The sequence below is a fragment of the Scyliorhinus canicula genome, unplaced genomic scaffold (assembly GCF_902713615.1).
Source record: "Scyliorhinus canicula unplaced genomic scaffold, sScyCan1.1, whole genome shotgun sequence".
NCBI lineage: Eukaryota > Metazoa > Chordata > Chondrichthyes > Carcharhiniformes > Scyliorhinidae > Scyliorhinus > Scyliorhinus canicula.
Window position 1 is genome coordinate 1,050,858 of NW_024056013.1, and position 20,432 is coordinate 1,071,289.

The 20,432-nt window shown below is 45.9% G+C and overlaps 1 protein-coding gene across 1 annotated transcript in view; it reads left to right on the forward strand.

The window, feature by feature from the left end:
- LOC119961535 (gastrula zinc finger protein XlCGF26.1-like) overlaps positions 1 to 5,212 on the forward strand; it is a 44,661-nt gene extending 39,449 nt beyond the window's left edge. Inside the window, exons 3-4 of the mRNA XM_038788861.1 lie at positions 1,005 to 1,565; positions 5,168 to 5,212. Of these exons, the coding sequence (XP_038644789.1) occupies positions 1,005 to 1,565; positions 5,168 to 5,212 (606 nt within the window). The remainder of the gene's footprint in view (positions 1 to 1,004; positions 1,566 to 5,167) is intronic.
- Positions 5,213 to 20,432: the final 15,220 nt, after the last annotated feature.

The window sequence follows — 20,432 nt, forward strand, 5'->3', positions numbered from 1 at the left end:
CAAGTCTGCAGTGATTCTCTGCAAGGGCACACTGTCTAGGCCCACACCCCTACCCTGTCCCTGTAACCCCATAGCCCCACCTCACCTGCATATCCCTGGACACTAAGGGGCAATTTATCAAGGCCAATCCACATAACTTTCCCTTCTTTGGACTGTTAGAGGAAACCTGAGCACCGGGTGGAAACCCACGAAGACATGGGGAGAAAGTGCAAACTCCACACACACAGTCACCAAGGCCAGAATTGAACCCAGGTCCCTGGCGCCGTGAGGCAGCAGTGCTAATAATTGTGCCACCAGAAGCATAGTTTTGGGATCAATATTACTGTTTATGAATAAAAGCAAATTACTGCGGATGCTGGAATCTGAAGCCAAAGAGAAAATGCTGGAACATCTCAGCAGGTCTGGCAGCATCTGTAGGGAGAGAAAAGAGCTAACAAAGGACCATCTGGACTCAACATGAGATCTTTTCTCTCCCGACAGATACTGCCAGACGTGCTGAGATGTTCCAGCATTATCTCTTCGGTTACTGTTTATGAAGCTCAAGATCGAATTAGCTTTGCCATCTATTCTCTTTAATATGACTTGTAGATATACAAAATCCCTCTTCACCTCTTTCTCACTCCTCCCAAAGAGGCCAGTTGGGTTTTTGTGACAATCCAGCAGTTTCCATGGTCACTTTTTCCCAGAGCCGGACCCACAAATGACCAGATTCATTCAGCTCAATTTCACAACCTGCCTTTGTGTTTTTGTGGGTTCTCTCTCACTCCCTATTTTCTGTTTTCAAATCAGTTTCACAGGGTGTTCGAAGAGGAGGCTTCAAAGTCCAGAAACTCAAACCAAGCATCACATCAGGATCTGACAGAGTCCTCAATTTATCATATCCTGAATATCAGCGGATTTTGAACATGGAAGGAAAAAGCATCGTTCACAGTGGGGAGAAACCGTACACGTCATCAGGCCCCATGAGACAGAAATGCAGCCGCACTGAGGAGAAACTGTGGAAATGTGCGGACTGTGGGAAAGGATTCACTTACCCATCCCAGCTGGAAACTCATCGACGCTGTCACACTGGGGAGAGACCATTCACCTGCTCCACGTGTGGGAAAGGATTCACTCAGTCATCCAAGCTGCTGAGTCACCAGCGAGTTCACACTGGGGAGAGACCGTTCACCTGCTCCACGTGTGGGAAGGGATTCACTGAGTCATCCACACTGTGGAAACACCAGCGTGCTGACACTGGGGAGAGACCATTCACCTGCTCCATGTGTGGGAAGGGATTCACTCAGTCATCCAACCTGCTGAGTCACCAGCGAGTTCACACTGGGGAGAGACCATTCACCTGCTCCACGTGTGGGAAGGGATTCACTCAGTCATCCACACTGCGGAAACACCAGCGTGTTCACACTGGGGAGAGACCGTTCACCTGCTCCACGTGTGGGAAGGGATTCACTCAGTCATCCAACCTGCTGAGTCACCAGCGAGTTCACACTGGGGAGAGACCGTTCACCTGCTCCACGTGTGGGAAGGGATTCACTCAGTCATCCACCCTGCTGAGACATCACCGAGTCCACAAGTAACCACAGTGATTGGATTTTGCTGTGAACTCACATTCAGGACTGAACCATGTTCATGTGGGTCTCTTTCTGCTGATAACAAACTCCAGCCCATTTACAGGGGCTAATATTCTGGCTGAAAGTTAAATAAATTAGAATTATGTTAAATTCAGTGTTGAAATGTTTTATATCTCTGACACAAGTTAGTTCCTTTTGAAGTACTCTCGCTCTCCCCTCATTTCCAACAAGAAGTGTGAGGAGCTTGTGGAGCTTCATTGTGACTGAGATTGAGTCAATCCGATCAGCTGCCTCTGCTGCTTCCCTCCCTTCCACGAGCCCACCGGACCAAACTGTCTCTAAATTTCATCCTTTTGACTTCTGGTGGCGGCCATGGAGTAGGAGGTCGGGCATTTGGGAGCTCTCGCTCGTGACGGACATTTTGAACCTTTTCTCCCGATTTGTTTCGGAATTCTATTAGAAACATCGGTGGAGAGTGAGACAGTGAGGAGAAATCCCCACCAGTATGTGGAGCCGTGGACCAGAAATGGTCGTCCAAGAAGAAGGAAGTGCAGTGGGGGAGGGGGTGGTGAGCAGGTGGTAAGTTTGTTAAGGGGGGTTTGGGATTCTTGTGCTGCTAATAGTGGGGCGGAGGGGGAAGAGGGAGCTGCTCTGCTGACAGAGGAGAAACTGTTGCTGAGAGACAAAAGGGGAGGTCGAGGACAGTGGATGCCCGAAGGCGGGCCAATGGAGGTGAGGGACGCGAGCTGGAGGCTGGCCTAAGAAGGGTGATCAGTAGTTGGAACATTAGAGGGCTGAATGGGCTGGTTAAGAGGGCTCACATGTTCACACATTTGAAGGGATTGAAGGCGAAAGTGGCAATGTTACAGGAGACACACCTGAGAGCAATAGATCAGACCAGATTGAGGAAGGGATGGGTCAGCCAAGTATTTCATTCCGTGCTGGAATCTTAAGACTAGGGGGGTCGCTATCCTGATCAACAAACGGGTGGCATTTGAGGCAGGGAGAATAGTGGTGGACGTGGGGGCAAGTTCATCATGGTGAGGTGGGGGGTTCGAGGTCAACGACAGGGAGGGTGCCTGCTATAGCAAAGAAACTAAAGGGGTTCATGGAGTAAATTGTGGGGGGGGGGGGAGGGGGGTTCACCTGTGGCGGTTCGGACGGCCAAGAGTGAAGGAATTTTCTTTTTTTCTCCCATGTGCACAAAGCGAACTGCCGGATCGACTTCTTTATGCTGAGCATGGTTCTACTGGTGGGGGTGGTTGACACCGAATATTCGGCAATTGCTGTGTTGGACCATGCCCCACATTTGGGTGGATTTACGGGTGAGTAAGGAGAGAGGGCAGCGCCCGCAATGGAGGTTGGGTGTGGGAATGTTAGCGGATGAGGGGGTGTGCGGGTGGGTGAGGGAATCTATCCAGAACTATTTGGAAATAAATGACACGGGGGATGTCTCGGCAGCAACGGTTTGGGAAGCGCTGAAGGCAGTGGTTAGGGGGAAGTTAATGTCGATACAGACCCATAGGGAAAAGGTGGAGCAAGCAGAGAGGGACAGGGTAGTTGGGGAAATACTCCAGGTGGACAGGACATATTCGGAGGCCCCGGAGGCGGGGTTATTGAAGGAGTGACAGGGGCTACAAATGGAGTTTGAGCTGTTATCTGGAGGGAAGGCGGAGGAGCAACTGAGGAAGGCGAGGGGGGAGCGGTATACGAGTATGGTGAGAAGGCCAGTACGATGCTTGCACACGAGCTGAGGAAAAGAGAGGAGGCCAGGGAGCTTCGAAGAGTGAAGGACAGAGGTGGGAACCCGGTCTTGGACCCAGCAGGGGTGAACGGGGTGTTTAAGGAGTTTTATAGTAAGTTATATGAGTCAGAACCCCAGCTGGGGTAGAGGGGATGAGGCAGCTTCTGGGTGAGTTGAAGTCCGAAGGAAGGACTGGTGGAGGGGTCGGGAGCCCCGATTGGAATTGAAGAAATAGTATAAGGGCTGGAGGCCAGGCATTGGGTAAGGCCCCGGGATCGGACAGCTACCAGTGGAATTTTATAAGAAGTTCTCGGAGATGCTGAGCCCGCTTCTGGTGAGGGTATTTAATGAGGCAAAGGAGCGGGGTTCCTTCCCCCAACAATGTCACAGGCCTCGATCCTGAAGCGGGAGAAGGACCCTGAGCTATGCGGGTCATATAGGCCAATCTCCCTATTGAACGTGGATGCCAAACTGTTGGCCAGAATATTGGCCTCAAGGCTAGAGGGTTGTGTCCCTGAGGTGATAAGGGAAGACCAGATGGGGTTTGTGAAGGGCAGGCAACTTACGGCCAATGTCAGAAGGCTCTTAAACATTATGAGAGGTGGGAGAGGGAAAGGTATCGGATATCTACAAAGAACTCATGGAGTTGGGGGAAACTCAGATAGAGGAGCTAGAGGGCAAATGGGAAGAGGAGCTATGGGGAGGGAGAGAGGCAGGTCTGTGGGCGGATGCCTTGAGCAGAGTCAATACGTCCTCATCATGTGCCAGGCTCAGCCTGATACAATTTATGGTCGTTCACAGGGCAGACATTTTAAAAAAGATTTAGAGTATCCAATTTATTTTTCCCAATTAAAGGGCAATTTAGCGTGGCCAATCCACCTATTCTACACATCTTGGGGTTGTGGGGGCGAAACCCACGCAAACACAGGCAGAATGTGCAAACTCCACATGGACAGTGACCCAGAGCCGGGATCGAACCTGGGACCTCAGCGCCGTGAGGCAGCGATTCTAACCACTGTGCCACCGTGCTGCCCCGTTCACCGGGCACACATGCCGGTGGCCTGGATGAGCAGGTTTTTTGGGTTAGAGGAGAGGTGGGGGGGGGGACAGCAAATCATGTCCATATGTTCTGGGCCTGCCTGAAGCTTGTGGGATTCTGGCAGGGTTTTGCAGATGTCATGTCCACGGCCCTAAAAACATGGGTGGTGCCGAGTCCAGAGGTGGCGGATTTTGGAGTGCCGGCAGTCCAGGGGGCGAGAGAGGCTGATGTCTTCGCCTTTGCCTCCCTGGTAGCCCGGAGATGGATATTGCTAGCGTGGAGGGACTCGAAGCCCCTGGAATCAGAGATCTGGGTTAGCGACGTGGCCGGATTTTTCAGACTTGAAAAATCAAGTTTGCCCTCAGAGAGTCAACGCGAGGGTTCGTCCGGAGGTGGCAGCCGTTTGTCGACTTCTTTAGAGAAAATTAACTGTCAGCAGAGGCAAAAAACTTAAAGGGGGATAGTTAGGCTATTCTCTGTTGAGGGTAGGAGGGACTTGTTAGGGATGGAGATGATTTATGCACGATGTTTTATGTGGATTTGCATTGTTTACTGTTGTCACATTATTATAAAATTACAAAACCTTAACAAAATGTATTTTTTAAAAAAGCAACATCACCAAAATCAGATCATCTGCACATTGCCACATTGCTGTTTGTGGCATCTTGCTTTGTGGAAATTGGCTGCTGCATTTCCTATAACAGTGACGACACTTCAGAAGCACTTTGGGACATGCTGGGGTTGTGAAAGGCGCTGCAGAAATGTAAGTTTTAAATTGAAGATTGATGCTTTCTGATCCTTAATTGATTTCAGACATCCCCAATTTGCTTTGGTTCGGACAAGACTTTAACCAATTAAAGCAAAGGCAGAATTCTGGACAGTAAATTTAAAAAGGAGTTTTTTAAAGAAAAGCTTTACTGACTGACTTGAAGACATTTACGTTTACAACTTCATGCAGGTGATCAGTCTGTGGAAGCGTAACCCTCCCTGGCTCTTCCTTTGACACTAATTTCCTTGGAACCCAGCCTCGAGTGTCTTCAGTACTTGGCCAGCAAGGAAGACCTTCAGATCCTCGACTTTTACCCCCAAAGTGACCATTACCTCATGTCAGAGTTGGGCCTGTGGTAACATGACCATTGGTTAATTGGGTACCAGTTTAATTTAATTGGATCTTTAATTACTGACACCACCTTCTCTCATTACCTTTGACAGGAATACAATTGAACAGTTTCATACTATCCCTTTATCTGATTGTGTACAACCCCTTATTCAAACAGTTTCAAATGTTGAGGCTAATCAGAGTTGGAAGGTCTCCCTTGCCGGTACATTTATCCTCATCGCACATTCTTTATATACACAGCGATTAAGCTTTTATATTTTTACAACAAATAAAACTCAAACCTTTACTATAACTACTGATTTATTATTGTAAATCAATTAAGGATCACTGCTTATTTAATCATCTGTTACAGACTGGTAGCTAATTAATACAGTAATTTTTAATTGATACATTTGATACAAGATACACTAGTTCTCTACGCTTCACCTGGGATCTGTGTCTATGTATTTACATTGTGTATTTATCGTATGTCTAAGTTTTTTCAAGTATGGAATGATCTTTCTGGACTGTACGCAGAACAAAACCTTTCACTACCTCGGTACACGTGACAATAAATCAAATCCAATCAAAGAGAGTTTCTTACTCGTCTTCAGATTGAACAATGAGCCTTCTTAAACATTATTCATTCATGGGAGGTGGGCATCACTGCCTGGACCAGCATTTACTGCTCATTCCAATTGCCCCTGAACTGAGTGTCTTGTGAGGCTATTTCAGAGGGCACTTACAAATCAACCACAACATTGCTGTGGATCTGGAATCACGTGTCCAAAAGGACATTAATGAACCAGATGGGTTTTTACAACAATCAACAATGTCATAATTCGACTGTTAATTTCAGATTTTATTCAAATTCAATATCTGTCATAGCCAGATTTGATCCCAGATCCCCAGAGCATTAACCTGGGTCTCTGGATTAATTGCCCAGTAACAATACCATATCTCCACTGCCTAGCCCACATATTCATGGCACAATATGGCGTCTTGTAGCTTCTCAAAATTATAAAGTAATTTATTTTTCAAACAAATTCTGACTGCTCTGCAGTTTGAAACATTTTGGTTGATATTGTTATTTTAAAAAATAAAGATCTAGTCTTTGCAATATAATTACCTGATACACCAATTCACTAATGATAATCAATGTTCATGCTGAATAATCATTCATTTAGTTATTGTTTTTTGCTATGAAATCAATACATAGTTAATATAGAAACGGTGAAATGGCTGCAGGAAGCCACATGTTAGAAATGTAAAAGGGCTTCCTTGACCTTGTTACCAATGACACTCATTACACTATGAAAACTAAATGTGATTACACATGCATACTTACAGCGTCCTACATTACAACAGTGAATATATTTCAAAAGTACTCCATTGGCTTTAAAACACTTCAGGTGGTCCAGTGGTCGTGAGAGGTTTTATAGAAATGTACATTTGTTCTAATTGTCCACAAACTCGGATATATTACACTCGGTGTCCTCACCAGAATCATTGATAAAGATTGAGTCCTAATTTTGTGTAATAACCACAGCATTGGCACCATTTTGAATACCGTGAAACTCCCGACACATCATATGCACAATTATTTGTTGTAAAACACAGCGAGTTGTTTTGATTTGGAATGCACTGTCTATAAATGGTGCTGGAATCTCATTGGACTGCAACTTCCAAAAGGGAATTTGGTACATTCTGAAAAAGAAAACAAAATAGTCGAACTCTGGGATTAAATGGGTCGCTGTACAAAGAGCTGGCATGGGAAAATGGGCCAAATAGACTCTGTGCTCTAGCAGCCTTGTGCACATGTAAAGGGAGTGGTAACGACCTGGAACCTACTACCTATGAGGGTAGGAGATGCAGAGATGATGGAAGGATTTCAAGATGAAATTGGATGGGCACTGAGAGAAATAAACCCACAGGGATTCGGGGAAAGAACGAGGCAATGGACAGACTGGCTTCCTCCATAGGGAGCCGACACGGTCCCAAAGGGCTGAATGGCCCCATTCCCCACCCTCCAGATTCTGTGATCTCAGGAGAGAAATTCAGCTGCTCCAGTCACTCCAACTAACTGGAGTCCCTCATCTCTGGTGCCATTCTCGTTAATGTCCTCGAAACCCTCTCTAAGAACGTCACATCTTTCCTAAAGTGTGGAGCCCATATATAGGGTTTCATTCCAGAGGGATAGAATTGAAAAGCACGGAGGAAATGTTCAACTTGTTTAGAGCCATGGTTAGACTGCCCTGGGAGCACCGTCAACATTGGTGATCTCCATTTAGAAAAAGGAAATAGAGGCACTGGAGAAGGTGCAACAAAGATTCATAATATGCAGAACTGAGAGCACTTAACACTCGGGAAAGACTGGGGCTGCTTTTTTCTGGAAAAGAGAAGACTTATGGGTGACCTGATGGAAATCTTTAAGATTATGAAGGGATTCAATAATCCAATAGGAATTTCAGTAGAAACCTCTACCCAGCGAGTGGTGAGAATGTGGAACTCACTACCACAGCGAGTGGTTGAGGTGAACAGCATGAATACATTGAACGTAAAGCTAGATACGTACATGAGGGAGAAAGGAATAGAAGGCGATGCTGATGGGGGGAGATGTAGAGGGGTGGGTGGAGGATCATGTCGAGCATATATACTGAGACAGACCATGGCTAACCTCAGCCGCTATGGGAATTTAACCTGTGCTGTTGGTGTCACTCAGGACAAACCAGCCACCCAGTCAACTGAGCTAACCGATCCCCATGTAAATCTATAATAATTCCTTAAATATTAGTGATTGCCTGTCACCCGCCACATTATTGAATGTAGTTTCTCAGTGCACCTCAGATAACTTGCCCCTCATTCCCTAATAGTTTCTTCTGTGAGAAGCACCAAGATAAATTAAACAAAAGAACCATGTAACCACCGTAGCCCATCTTCATGGCAATGTGGCATGTTTTGGGGGTTTCCAAACAGAAATGGTACAGAAACATCTTCTAACCTCCAAACACCCTTTCACTCTTTGATCCTTGTGAAATGTGCAACCAGATATTTGCAAGAAGGCTCAGAGAGAATCAGCCCACTGGGGGAGAAGCCATGAGACCGGCCAGTCCAACATAAAGAAACCCTCTGACCATCCCCATTGACCAACAGAATGAACAAAATGTAGTCCTGGGTGCAATTGACAACAGAAACAATAACAGCAGAATCCAATCACTGTAATCAGTTGTGAACTTGTTGGTGTCTCAGAAAGTGTGATGAAGTGGGCAGCAGGGTGGCACAATTGTTAGCATTGCTTCCTCACAGCGCCGATGTCTCAGGTTCGATCGCGACACTGGGTCACTGTCCGTGTGTAGTTTGCACATTGTCTCCGTGTGGAGACAACTTCTCCCCGTGTTTGCGTGTGTTTCGCCCCTACAACCCAAAGATGTGCAGGGTAGGTGGATTAGCTACGCTAAATTGCCCCTTCATTGGAAAAAAAGAATTGGGTTTTCCAAATTGATATTTTTAAAAAGTGCGATGAATTACAAAACCCCTTCACACATTGAGAGGAGGCGAACAGCCTCTCTCCAGTATGAACTCCCTGGTGTGACTGCAGACGGCATAACCGAGTGAATCACGCAAATAGATGTAAACAGGTGTGCGATAATCCGGATTGTGGAGACATGGCTGCAGGATGACCAGGGATGGGAATTGAATATATTCAGTATTTAGGAAGGATTAACAAATAGGAAAAGGCAGTGGAGTGGCAGTGCTGGTTAAAGAGGAAATGAATGCAATTGTGGGGAAGGATATCTGCGTGGGTAGAGCTGAGAAACACCAAAGGGACACGGAAATTAATGGGCATCGTATATATATACCCCCAAACTGCAGTGGTGATGTTGGGAATAATACAGGAAATTAGGCTGATTGTATAAGTTTCTGTCGGTATGTGAAGAGAAAAAGATTGGTGAAGACAAATGTTGGTTCCTTCCAGTCAGAAACAGGGGAATGTATAATAGGAGACAAAGAAATGGCTGAGCAAATAAATACATAATTTAGTTCTGTCTTCAGAAATGAGGGCACAAATCGGACACCAGAAATGTTGGGGAACGCAGGATTAAGTGAGAGGGAGGAACTGAAGGAGATCAATATTAGGAGAGAAATAGTGTTGGGAAAATTGATGGGATTGAAGGCTGATAAATCCCCAGGGCCTGATAATCTGCATCCCAAAGTAATTAAGGAAGTGGTTCTAGAAATAGTGGATGCATTGGTGGTCATCTTCCGGGATTCTATAGACTCTGAAACAGTTCCTGCAGATTGGAGGGTGGCTTATGTAATTCCACTATTTAAAAAGCGAGATAGAGAGAAAACAGGGAATTACAGACCAGTAAGCCTGCCATCGGCAAAATTCTAGAATCGATTATCAAAGACTTTATAGCAAAGCACTAAGAAATCAGTGGCAGGATCGGACAGAGTCAGCATGGATTTATGAAGGGAAAACCGTGCTTGAAAAATCAACTGGAATTCTTCGAGGGTGTAACTGGTAGAGTTGACGAGGGGCAGCCAGTGGATGTGGTATATTTGGACTTTCAGATGGCTTTTGACAAAGTCCCGCAGAAGAGATTATCGTGTAAAATTAAAGCACATGGGATTTGGGGTAGTGTATTGAGGTAGGTAGAAAATTGGTTGGCAGACAGGAAACAGAGAGTAGGAATTAATGGCTCTTATTCAAATTGGCAGGCAGTGACTAGTGGGGTACCAAAGGGATCGGTGCTCGGACCAAGATATTCAGAAGATAGATTAATGATTTACAAAACAATGTAAAATACCCAATTCTTTTTTTGCAATTAAGGGGAAATTTAGTGTGGCCAATTCACCTACCCTGCACATCTTTGGGTTATGGGAGTGAGACTCACGCAGACACGGGGAGAATGGCCATAAATTAGGAGAGAATGTGCATCCTCGTATACCAGTCACTGAAGGTAAGCATGCAGCTACAGCAGGCGGTAAAGAAGGTAAATGCTGTGCTAGCCTTCATTGAGAGTGGATTCAAGTTCAGGAGCAGGGATATCTTGCTGTCATTATACAGGGCCTTGGTGAGGCCATAACTGGAATATTGTGAGCCGTTTTGATCTCTTTATCAAAGGAAGGATGTTCTTGCTCTAGAGGGAGTGCAGCGAGCGTTTACCAGACTGATTCCTGGGATGGTGGGACTGACGTATGAAAGATTGAATCAGTTAGGATTGTATTCGCTGGAGTTCAGAAGAATGGGGGATCTCATAGAAACCTATAATATTCTGACAGGACGTGACAGGGTAGATGCAGGAAAGACTTTCCCGGTGGTGGGAGTGTACAGAACCAGAGGTCACAGTCTGAGGATACGGGGTAGACCATTTAGACAGAGATGGTGAGTCTGTGGGATTTGTTACCACAGGAAATATTTGAGGCCAATACATTGTATGTTTTCAAGAAGCAGTTAGATATCGCACTTTGGGCGAAGGGGATCAAAGGATATGGAGGGGAAAGCGGGATTAGGCTATGGAGTTGGATGATAAGCCATGATCATAATGATTGGCAGAGCAGGCGCGAAGGGCCAAATGGCCTCTTCCTGCTCCTATTTTCTATGTTTCTATGTAATCCCTTCCCACACTAAGAGCAGATGAATGGCCTCTCCCCAGTGTGAACTCGCTGATGTCTCTGCAGGCTGGATAACTGACTGAATGCCTTCCCACACTGAGAGCAGGTGAATGGCCTCTCCCCAGTGTGAACTTGCTGATGTCTCAGCAGGGTGGATAACTGACTGAATCCCTTCCCACACTGAGAGCAGGTGAATGGCCTCTCCCCAGTGTGAACTCGCTGATGTCTCAGCAGGGTGGATGAATCAATAAATCCCTTCCCACACAGAGCAGATGAATGGCCTCTCCCCAGCGTGAACTCGCTGATGTCTCAGCAGGGTGGATGAATCAATGAATCCCTTCCCACACTGAGAGCAGGTGAATAGCCTCTCCCCAGTGTGAACTTGCTGATGTCTCTGCAGTTTGGATGAATCAATGAATCCCTTCCCACACTGAGAGCAGGTGAACGGCCTCTCCCCAGTGTGAACTCGCTGGTGTGACTGCAGGCTGGATAACCGAGTGAATCCCTTCCCACACTGAGAGCAGCTAAATGGCCTCTCCCCAGTGTGAACTTGCTTGTGTGACTGAAGGCTGGGTAACTGAGTGAATCGCTGCCCACACTGAGAGCAGGTGAATGGCCTCTCCCCAGTGTGATTGCGTCGATGAGTCTTCAGCTCACATGAGAATCTGTATCCCTTCCCACAGTCCCCACATTTCCACGGTTTCTCCATGTTTTGGGTCTCCTCGTGTCTCTCCAGATTGGACAGTCTGTGGAAACCTTGTCTACACACAGAACATGTGCACTGTCTCTCCTCACTGTGAATGGTTTTTCAGGCTGTGTAACTGGTTAAAGCTCTTTCCACCTTCAGTTCACTGGAACACTCTCACTTGGGTATGTGTTGTGTGGGTCTCGGTGCTTTTCCAGTCACGCTCACATTTAAAATCTTTTGAAACCGACAGATCGGACAAACATTTCTCCTTCTCATATTCAGAGCCCGTTGTTTTCAGATCAGAAGGAATCGAGTGAGTTTGTCACATTAAGACGTGGTGTTTGAGATTTCTGTCTATAATTCCTCCTCTTCCATTATCCTTTAAAAACAATTTACAAAAGTCTTCATTGTTAGTTCAGGATAGAAATTCAGAACAGACAATTCTAGTTTCTATGGAACATTGTTTAGTCTCTCGATCTCCAAAAGCTGTAAATCTCCATCCCACACACTCTCCCTCCATTCTCACTATGCTGTATCTAATATTCACCCTCCCAATTCTCCTGAAGGTGCTGATTCATGTTGATTGACAGATCCAAGCTCAGCTCACTGCTTCCTGACCAGGACACAGAGATTAGAATAGGAGCAAAAGTCGGCCATTCGGCCCACCGAGTCTGCTCAACCATTCAATGAGATCCTTGGCCGATCTACCTCAGCACCATTTTCACACACAATCCCCATATCCCTCGATATCTTCAATATCTAGAAACCTATCAATATTTGTCTTGAACATACTTGGTGACTGAGACTCCACATTCCTCTGGGGTAGAGAATTCCAAAGCTTCACCACATCCTTGAGTGAAGAAATCCCTCATCTCAGCTTTCTCTCTATTTTCCTACCTGATCCCCAAAACCCTTAAACCCATCGTCAATAAAATATCTGTCCAACTTGTGCTTCAATATATTCAATTGACTCCGCTGCTCCCTGTGGAAGAGAAATCCAAAGACTAACCTTCAGAACATAATATTCTTTATTAGTGTCACAAGTAGGCTGACATTAACTCTGCAAGGAAGCAACTGTGAAAAGCCCCTCGTCGCCACACTCCGGCGCCTGTTCGGGTACACAGAGGGAGAATTCAGAATGTCCAATGTCACCTAACAGCACGTCTTTTGGGACTTGTGGGAGGAAACCGAAGCACCGGGAGGAAACCATGCAGACACAGGGAGAACGTGCAGACTCTGCGCAGACAGTGACCCAAGCCAGGAATCGAACCCAGGTCCCTGGCGCTGTGAAGCAACAGTGTTAACCACTGTGTGACGGTGCCACTACATCAGATATATCTCTTCCCAATATTAATTTACTGCCCCTTTAAATGTTAGCCATCTCCTGGGGAAACCAGCCCTTTAATTGGGAACATTAGGAAAGAGACCATCTTTTTCTTCAAATAAATGAGTCAGGTTGAGGGACACTGCAGCCTGGGTATCATTGCTCCTCGGGCACTAGGACCTGGCCGGGTGAGACTACGAAGCCTCGCCCATTACAGACGTCACCGCACTCGCGCATGCGCTCCATTTGAATCAAGATGGGGGCTGTTGAATTGGGCCTGTTATCGGGAAAAGACCCGAAGCTGCAAACGCAGGACCTACAGGTACGTCTTCCTGGTTTAGGGCCTTCACGCGGTGCTTAGAAACTCTCTCCCTCCAGAGCTGGCTCTATTGCTTCCTTCGGATTTCCGCATCCTTACCCGCTGCCCATGAGACAAAGAAGCGTCTCTTTCCCAGCCGCCATCACACACCGCGCATGCTCCAACTACTCCCAGGCATTGCGCCTGCGCACTGCTGTCCTGCGGTGTCGATAGGGGACATTCACCACCGCGGGGAATGGGGTAATACACGCCCCATTGATCATCCCAATTAGTGAATAGTGATTTTTGTTTGCTATGATGTGAAGATTGGACGAGTGGGATAAAAATTATACGTAAATCCAAGTAAGAGGGAAACATGTGGCGTAGTGGTTAGAAGTGGAACTAAGGCGCTGAGGACCTAAGGCGCATGATGGACTTGGGTTGTGTTCATTGCTCTCTGTAGTTTCTGATGGTCTTGGGCTGAGCAGTTGCCACAGCAGGCTGTGATGCAGCCAGATAGGATGTTTTCCTATCATGTTTTCCTGCATCTGTAAAAATCGTAAGACTCAATGTGGACATGCTGGATTTCCATAGTTTCCTGAGGAAGTATATGCGCTGTTATGCTTTCTTGGTCGTAGCGTCGATGTGGGAAGCCCTATCCATCTAAAATTGGAAAATTGATATCTAATGAGAGGGAAATCAATTTGTGTATCCTTTTTAACGTGGCCAATCCATCAACCCGCACATCTTTGGAGCTGAGATCCACGCAGACACAGGGAGGACAATTTATGTATCCTTAATGAACATCGATATGCAGAGAGGAAGATACAAATCCTTTAAACATCTCACTTGGCACAGAATTGTCTGAAACTCTAAACAGGAGCTTCAGGAAATCAAAGTACCGACAAATACCCAACTGCCCAGTTGATGGAAGACATTCTTAAAATATACATTGTTGGACCTTGATTCGAATCTCAGCTTGGGTCACTGTCTGTGCAGTGTCTTATTTTTTTTTTAAATTTAGATTACCCAATTATTTTTGCCAATTAAGGGGCAATTTAGCGTGGCCAATCCACCTACTCTGCACATTTTTGGGTTGTGGGGGCGAAACCCACGCAGACACGGGGAGAATGTGCAAACTCCACACGGACAGTGACCCAGAGACGGGATCGAACCTGGGACCTCAGCGCCGTAAGGCAGTTGTGCTAACCACTAGGCCACCGTGCTGCCCTTGTGCAGTGTCTGCACGTTCTCCCCGTGTCTGTGTGGGTTTCCTCCGGGTGCTCCGGTTTCCTCCCACAGTCCACAGGTTAGGTGAAATGGACATTATGAATTCTCCCTCAGTGTACCCGAACAGTAACTTCATTGCAGTGTAAGCCTATTTGTGACACTAATAAAAAAAAGACATTCACTCACTTGACTGACCAACTCGGGTTCCAGCCCTCATGTCTGGTGCCAGACCTCACTGCTCCCTTGCCCTTCTGGCCTGTGAGCTCCTCTTGCTGCTGTTTCCCAGGACAATCAGTGTCCACTGTCCTACATTACTCTGTCTGACGGAGTTCAGAGACTCAGGAAGAAAAGACTGAGGACATGAATCTGAATTCAGTAATTGAGTTAAAGAAACATGATAAACTGAAGGATTTAAATCACAGTATTTGATTGCAATTAATATATTAATTTTGTCTGACACTTATGCGGAATGGAAGCAGATTATGTTCGTTGTTTTATATCGTTCTTCTTTTCTGTGGTTTTGACACATCATCTTTCTTTTTTCTTACATTTAAATGGTGGAACATGCTACCCAGAATTCCCTGCATGGGTCAATACAGATATTTTAGTTTATTAACAACTCCATATTACAAAAGAACACAGCTGAATACAAAACATTCAGCAATACAGTAAAAACATCCACAATATACCAAAACTGGACATTCTGAATTCTCCCTCAGTGAACCAGAACGGGGGCCAAAATGTGGCGACTCGGGGATTTTCACAGTAACTTCATTGCAGTTAATGTAAGCCTGCTTGTGACAATAAAGATTATTGTTATGAAACAGAAACCAATGAATAATCAACAAGAAAACAAAACCACCAGATTTCACGCCAGCACACGCCCACCACCACATCAGCAGAAAGGCTCCCAAACGAGCAGCACAGACCACTGGTAAAGGACACACCGATATGGGGCATGGTGGAAGGGAGAGAGAGAGAAAAAAAACACACCCCTCCCAAGAGGGAGCACAGTTCAACCCAGAAACAGTTGTGTATGTGAGTGCATCCTATCTTAATCAAAAAGACTGGAATGCGCAGGTACAGAAAGTCTGGGCAGACCAATTATGAGCAGGGATCAGTTAGAATGGGCATTGGATGCAGAAGCAATTTGGGCTGGAGTGGAGATGGTGGAGATGCTGCTGGGTTGAACCCATCGGACTGGGACTTAGGAGGACGAACAGGCCATTCAGCCCTCCAAGCCAGTTCCACCTTTTAATAATATCAGGGTTGACCTGGTTGTGGTCTCAGTTCCCTTTGCCTGTCTGCACCACCCACCTGCACCCAGAATCCTTGTCTCCCTTGTCTATCAAAAATCTATTATTCAACTCTGCCTTAAATAAATTCAATACCCCAGCCTCCACTTCTCTGGGGAAGTGAATTCCACAGACTAATGAACCTCGGAAACAAAAACATTATCCTCATTTTAGCCTTCACGTTCTCCCCATCTTTCATTCTTTTTTTTTGGAAATGTTTTTTAATTGAGTTTTCATATTTTATATCCAACAAATTACAAATTATTAGAAAAAAAACACGCAAAAATTAACATGTATATTTACAGGCAAGCATCTTCATAAATACTGTGGCCACCCCCTTTAACCGGCATACATATTTTACATTCCCCAATATGGCCGAGGCACATGTTTCTAGGCATTTATTTACAATTTGGTTTTGGGCCTTAGCTTGCCATCAGACTGTCGCTTGCGGCTTTGTCCTTCCTTTTTTTTTGGAATAATTTTTATTCAAGTTTTCAACAACAAATTTTATCACAACAGAGAAAAACAGTAACCCCTCCCCTCCAATACAAAAACAATAAATTAACAAGAAAAAGAAATAAGCATAAAACCATGAGAACAAACCCCCATAACGAACCCGTAGCCCCCCCCCCCCCCCCCCAGGCTACCTTCCCCCGATTCCCATCCATTTTCCCCTGATTCTTGGCCACCCGACTATTCTTCCTCTTGTTCGTTGGCCACAAATAGGTCCCGGAACAATTGCATGAATGGCTCCCACGTTCTGTGGAAGCCGTCGTCTGACCCTCGGATGGCGAATTTGATTTTCTCCATTTGGAGAGATTCCGAGAGGTCGGACAGCCAGTCTGCAGCTCTGGGTGGTGCTGCTGACCGCCAGCCAAACAGGATTCTACGGCGGGCGATCAGGGAGGCAAAGGCAAGGGCGACCGCCCTCCTCTCCCCATCTCTCATTCTTAAAGTGTGTCGCCTCGTTCTAGTCTTTCCCACGGTCCAAAACCGTCCTAATTTTTTCCCTCCTCTGAGCCTCTGAACTCCATCAGAGTAATGTAGGAGAGTGGACACTGATTGTCCTGGGAAAGGTGTGTAATCGGCGGGGCTTCATTGTCTATTCCCGGCCTGGTCCTAGTGCCCGAAAAAGCATCGTTCTGGCAACAAGTTAACCAACTTCACCCATCCCCAGGCTGCAGTCGAGAAGAGTGCATGAAGCCATGTATATATTCAGGGTGAGAGGTTACAGCCTCTGTATAGTTTCCTGAAGGGACTGCTCCTCAACTTTGGTTACACTTGAGCCCCAGGCTCCTAATCTTTGGCTGTCCAGTGTGGAGGAGGCTGGGTAAATCAGAAGTACTTCTGGACCTGTTCTTGGATCTGGTTAACACAGAAATTTGTTGAACCTCAATGAGCAGTTTCTCTGGAGGTTGGGCGCCTGTCAGACTGCCTTACAACGTTTCATTGAAAGGAAGCAGTGGTGTCCACTGGTACGCTTGCTACCTTCCACAACTGGTGGGAAACTTGGTAAAGAGCAACTCCAAAACACTGGAAGCAACATTCTGGTTTAGTTAGGAAGCTTCCCTGTGATTTTGTTGCTAATTTTGTCTTCTTTCAGTTTGTTTGGACCACTTATTTGGGGTAACAAGCGATAAAAGATTAGTCCAGAGAAACTGGAATTGTCTATTCTGAATTTCTATTGCTATACAGTGATGATGTTTGTAAACTTCTTTTACAGGGTATTAGGAGAGAAAATTTTGCAAGTGGAAACTCAAACAAAACATCACAGAGATGTAACAGAATCATTCGCGACATCAAAATCTGAATGACATCGGAGAATGTGGAAGGAGAAATGTTTCTCTGTTCTGTTTGTGGGAAAAGATTTCAAACATCAGTGTGACTGGAAAAGCACCGAGATACCCACACACCCAAGTGAGAGAGTTCCAGTAAACTGACTGTGGAAAGAGCTTTAACCAGTTACACAGCCTGAAAAACATCACAACATTCACAGCGGGGAGAAACCGTACACATGTTGTGTGTGTGGATCAGGCTTCAACTGATCATCCAACCTGGAGAGACACAACAAATCCAGCACCATGGAGAAACCAAGGAAGTGTGAGGACTGTGGGAAGGGATTCAATTATCCATCCCTGCTTGAAAATCATCGACGCAGTCACACTGGGGAAGAGGCCATTCATCTGCTCCGTATGTGGGAAGGGATTCATTCAGTTCTCCCACCTGCTGACACACCAGCAAGTTTACATTGACGAGAGGCTCTTTAACCCCTCAGGCTGTGATAACAACTCTAAAAGCTCCGAGGACCTGGTCACGCACCAGGTTGTTCTCACCGAGAGACAATTCAGTTGCTGTCTGTGTGAAGCAGTTCATACGATCACAGACACTCATTGAACATGAACGTACTCACACTGGGGAGAGGCCATTCACCTGCTCTGTGTGTGGGAAAGGATTCACCCGATCAGCCTACCTCACTACACACCGACTAGTTCATACGGATAACAGACCTTTCAAATGTACTGAATGTGAGAAGAGTTATAAAACCACAAGTGAATTGCTGATACACCAGAAAGTCCACACTGGGGAGAGGCCATTCATCTGCCCCGTTTGTGGGAAGGGATTCTCACGATCATCCTACCTTGCTAAACACCAACTGGTTCACACGGATAAAAGACTTTTCAAATGTTCTGAATGTGAGAAGATTTACAAAACCTCAACTGATCTGCTAACACACCAGCGAGTTCACAATGAGGAGAGGCCATTCAGGTGTACTGTGTGTGGGAACGGTCCACTCTGTCGTCCAGCCTCCAGAAACACCAGCGAGTTCACAATGAGGAGAGGCCATTCAGGTGTACTGTGTGTGGGAACGGTCCACTCTGTCGTCCAGCCTCCAGAAACACCAGCGAGTTCACACTGGGGAGAGGTCATTCACCTGCTCCACGTGTGGGAAGGGATTTATTCATCCATCCAATCTTCTGACACACCAGCGAGTTCACACTGGGGAGAGGCCGTTTCTTTGCTCTGACTGTGGGAAGACATTCATCCACTTGTCCCACCTCTTGAGACACCAGAGAGTTCACAAGCAACAACTGGAATTGGATTCTGTTGTTAATGCTGCTGTTAATCACATCCAGGACGGAACCATGTTCATTCTGACAGTTGGAGAATGTTCATGCTGATGTTAATCATCCCACAATTTTCTGCAGTTTAATATTCTGATATGTGTCAAATGAATTTATGTTTTTTCAGATACACAGCAGGGACAGTAATTTCTCCAAGATAAGAGGAATCTAACTGGTGTCCTGTTCCCGACTGCCCCATTTTAGGGTCTCTTCTTTTTAATCCAGTTCTCATACCTTCAGTTACTCCCATGGACAGGTCCCAGCTCCCCATACCTTCCAGAGTGTTTCCTAACCCTCGGATCCAGGGAATGTATTGGGAACACTCCCGGGACCACAAACACAAGAGCCAGTCTTTTGGACTGAGAGCCAGTCTTTTGGACTGATGTACTGAATCTCATCAGTAAGGGTGGGATGTTTGCAAAGCCTCCTCTTCCTGTGGTTACACTTTGGGCTGAAATTAATGAAGCCGCAGATCTCTGTTTGCAAAGTGGATCATTGTAAACATGAGTTGAGTGTCACATTGTGCAGGAAGAGAAACAGAAACCTAAACCGCTGGTTTGAGTTGTTGCTGATTTTAGTGAACTCCTTTCCCAGGATATTCAGAACTAACTGGTCTGTAATTGCTGGAACTGTTCTTTTTGAAAAAGTGCATAAGAACTAGGAGCAGGAGTAGGCCATTTGGCCCCTCGAGCCTGCTCCGCCATTCATTGAGACCATGGCTGATCTTTTGTGGACTCAGCTCCTCTTTCCGGCCAGAACACCATTACCCTTAATCCCATTATTCTTCAAAAAAACTATCTATCTTTATTTTAAAAACATTTAAAGAAGGAGCCTCAACTGCTTCACTGGGCAAGGAATTCCATAGATTCACAACCCTTTGGCTGAAGAAGTTCATTTTAAACTCAGTCCTAAATCTACTTCCCCTATTTTGAGGTTATGCTCCCTAGTTCTGTGTTCACCCGCCAGTGGAAACAACCTGCCCGCATCTATCCTATCTATTCCCTTCATAATTTTATATGTTTCTGTAAGATCCCACCTCATCATTTGAAATTCCAATGAGTACAGTCCCAGTCTATTCAATCTCTCCTCGTAATCCAACCCCTTCAGCTCTGGGGTTAACCTAGTGAATCTCCTCTGCACACCCTCCAGCGCCAGTACGTCCTTTCTCAAATAAGGAGACCAAAACTGAACACAATACTCCAGGTGTGGCCTCACTAACACCTTATACAATTGCAGCATAACATCCCTAGTCTTAAACTCCACCCCTAGCAATGAAGGACAAAATTCCATTCGACTTCTTAATCATCTGTTGCACCTGTAAACCAACTTTTTGCGACTCATGCACTAGCATACCCAGGTCTCTCTGCACAGCAGCATGTTTTAATATTTTATCATTTAAATAG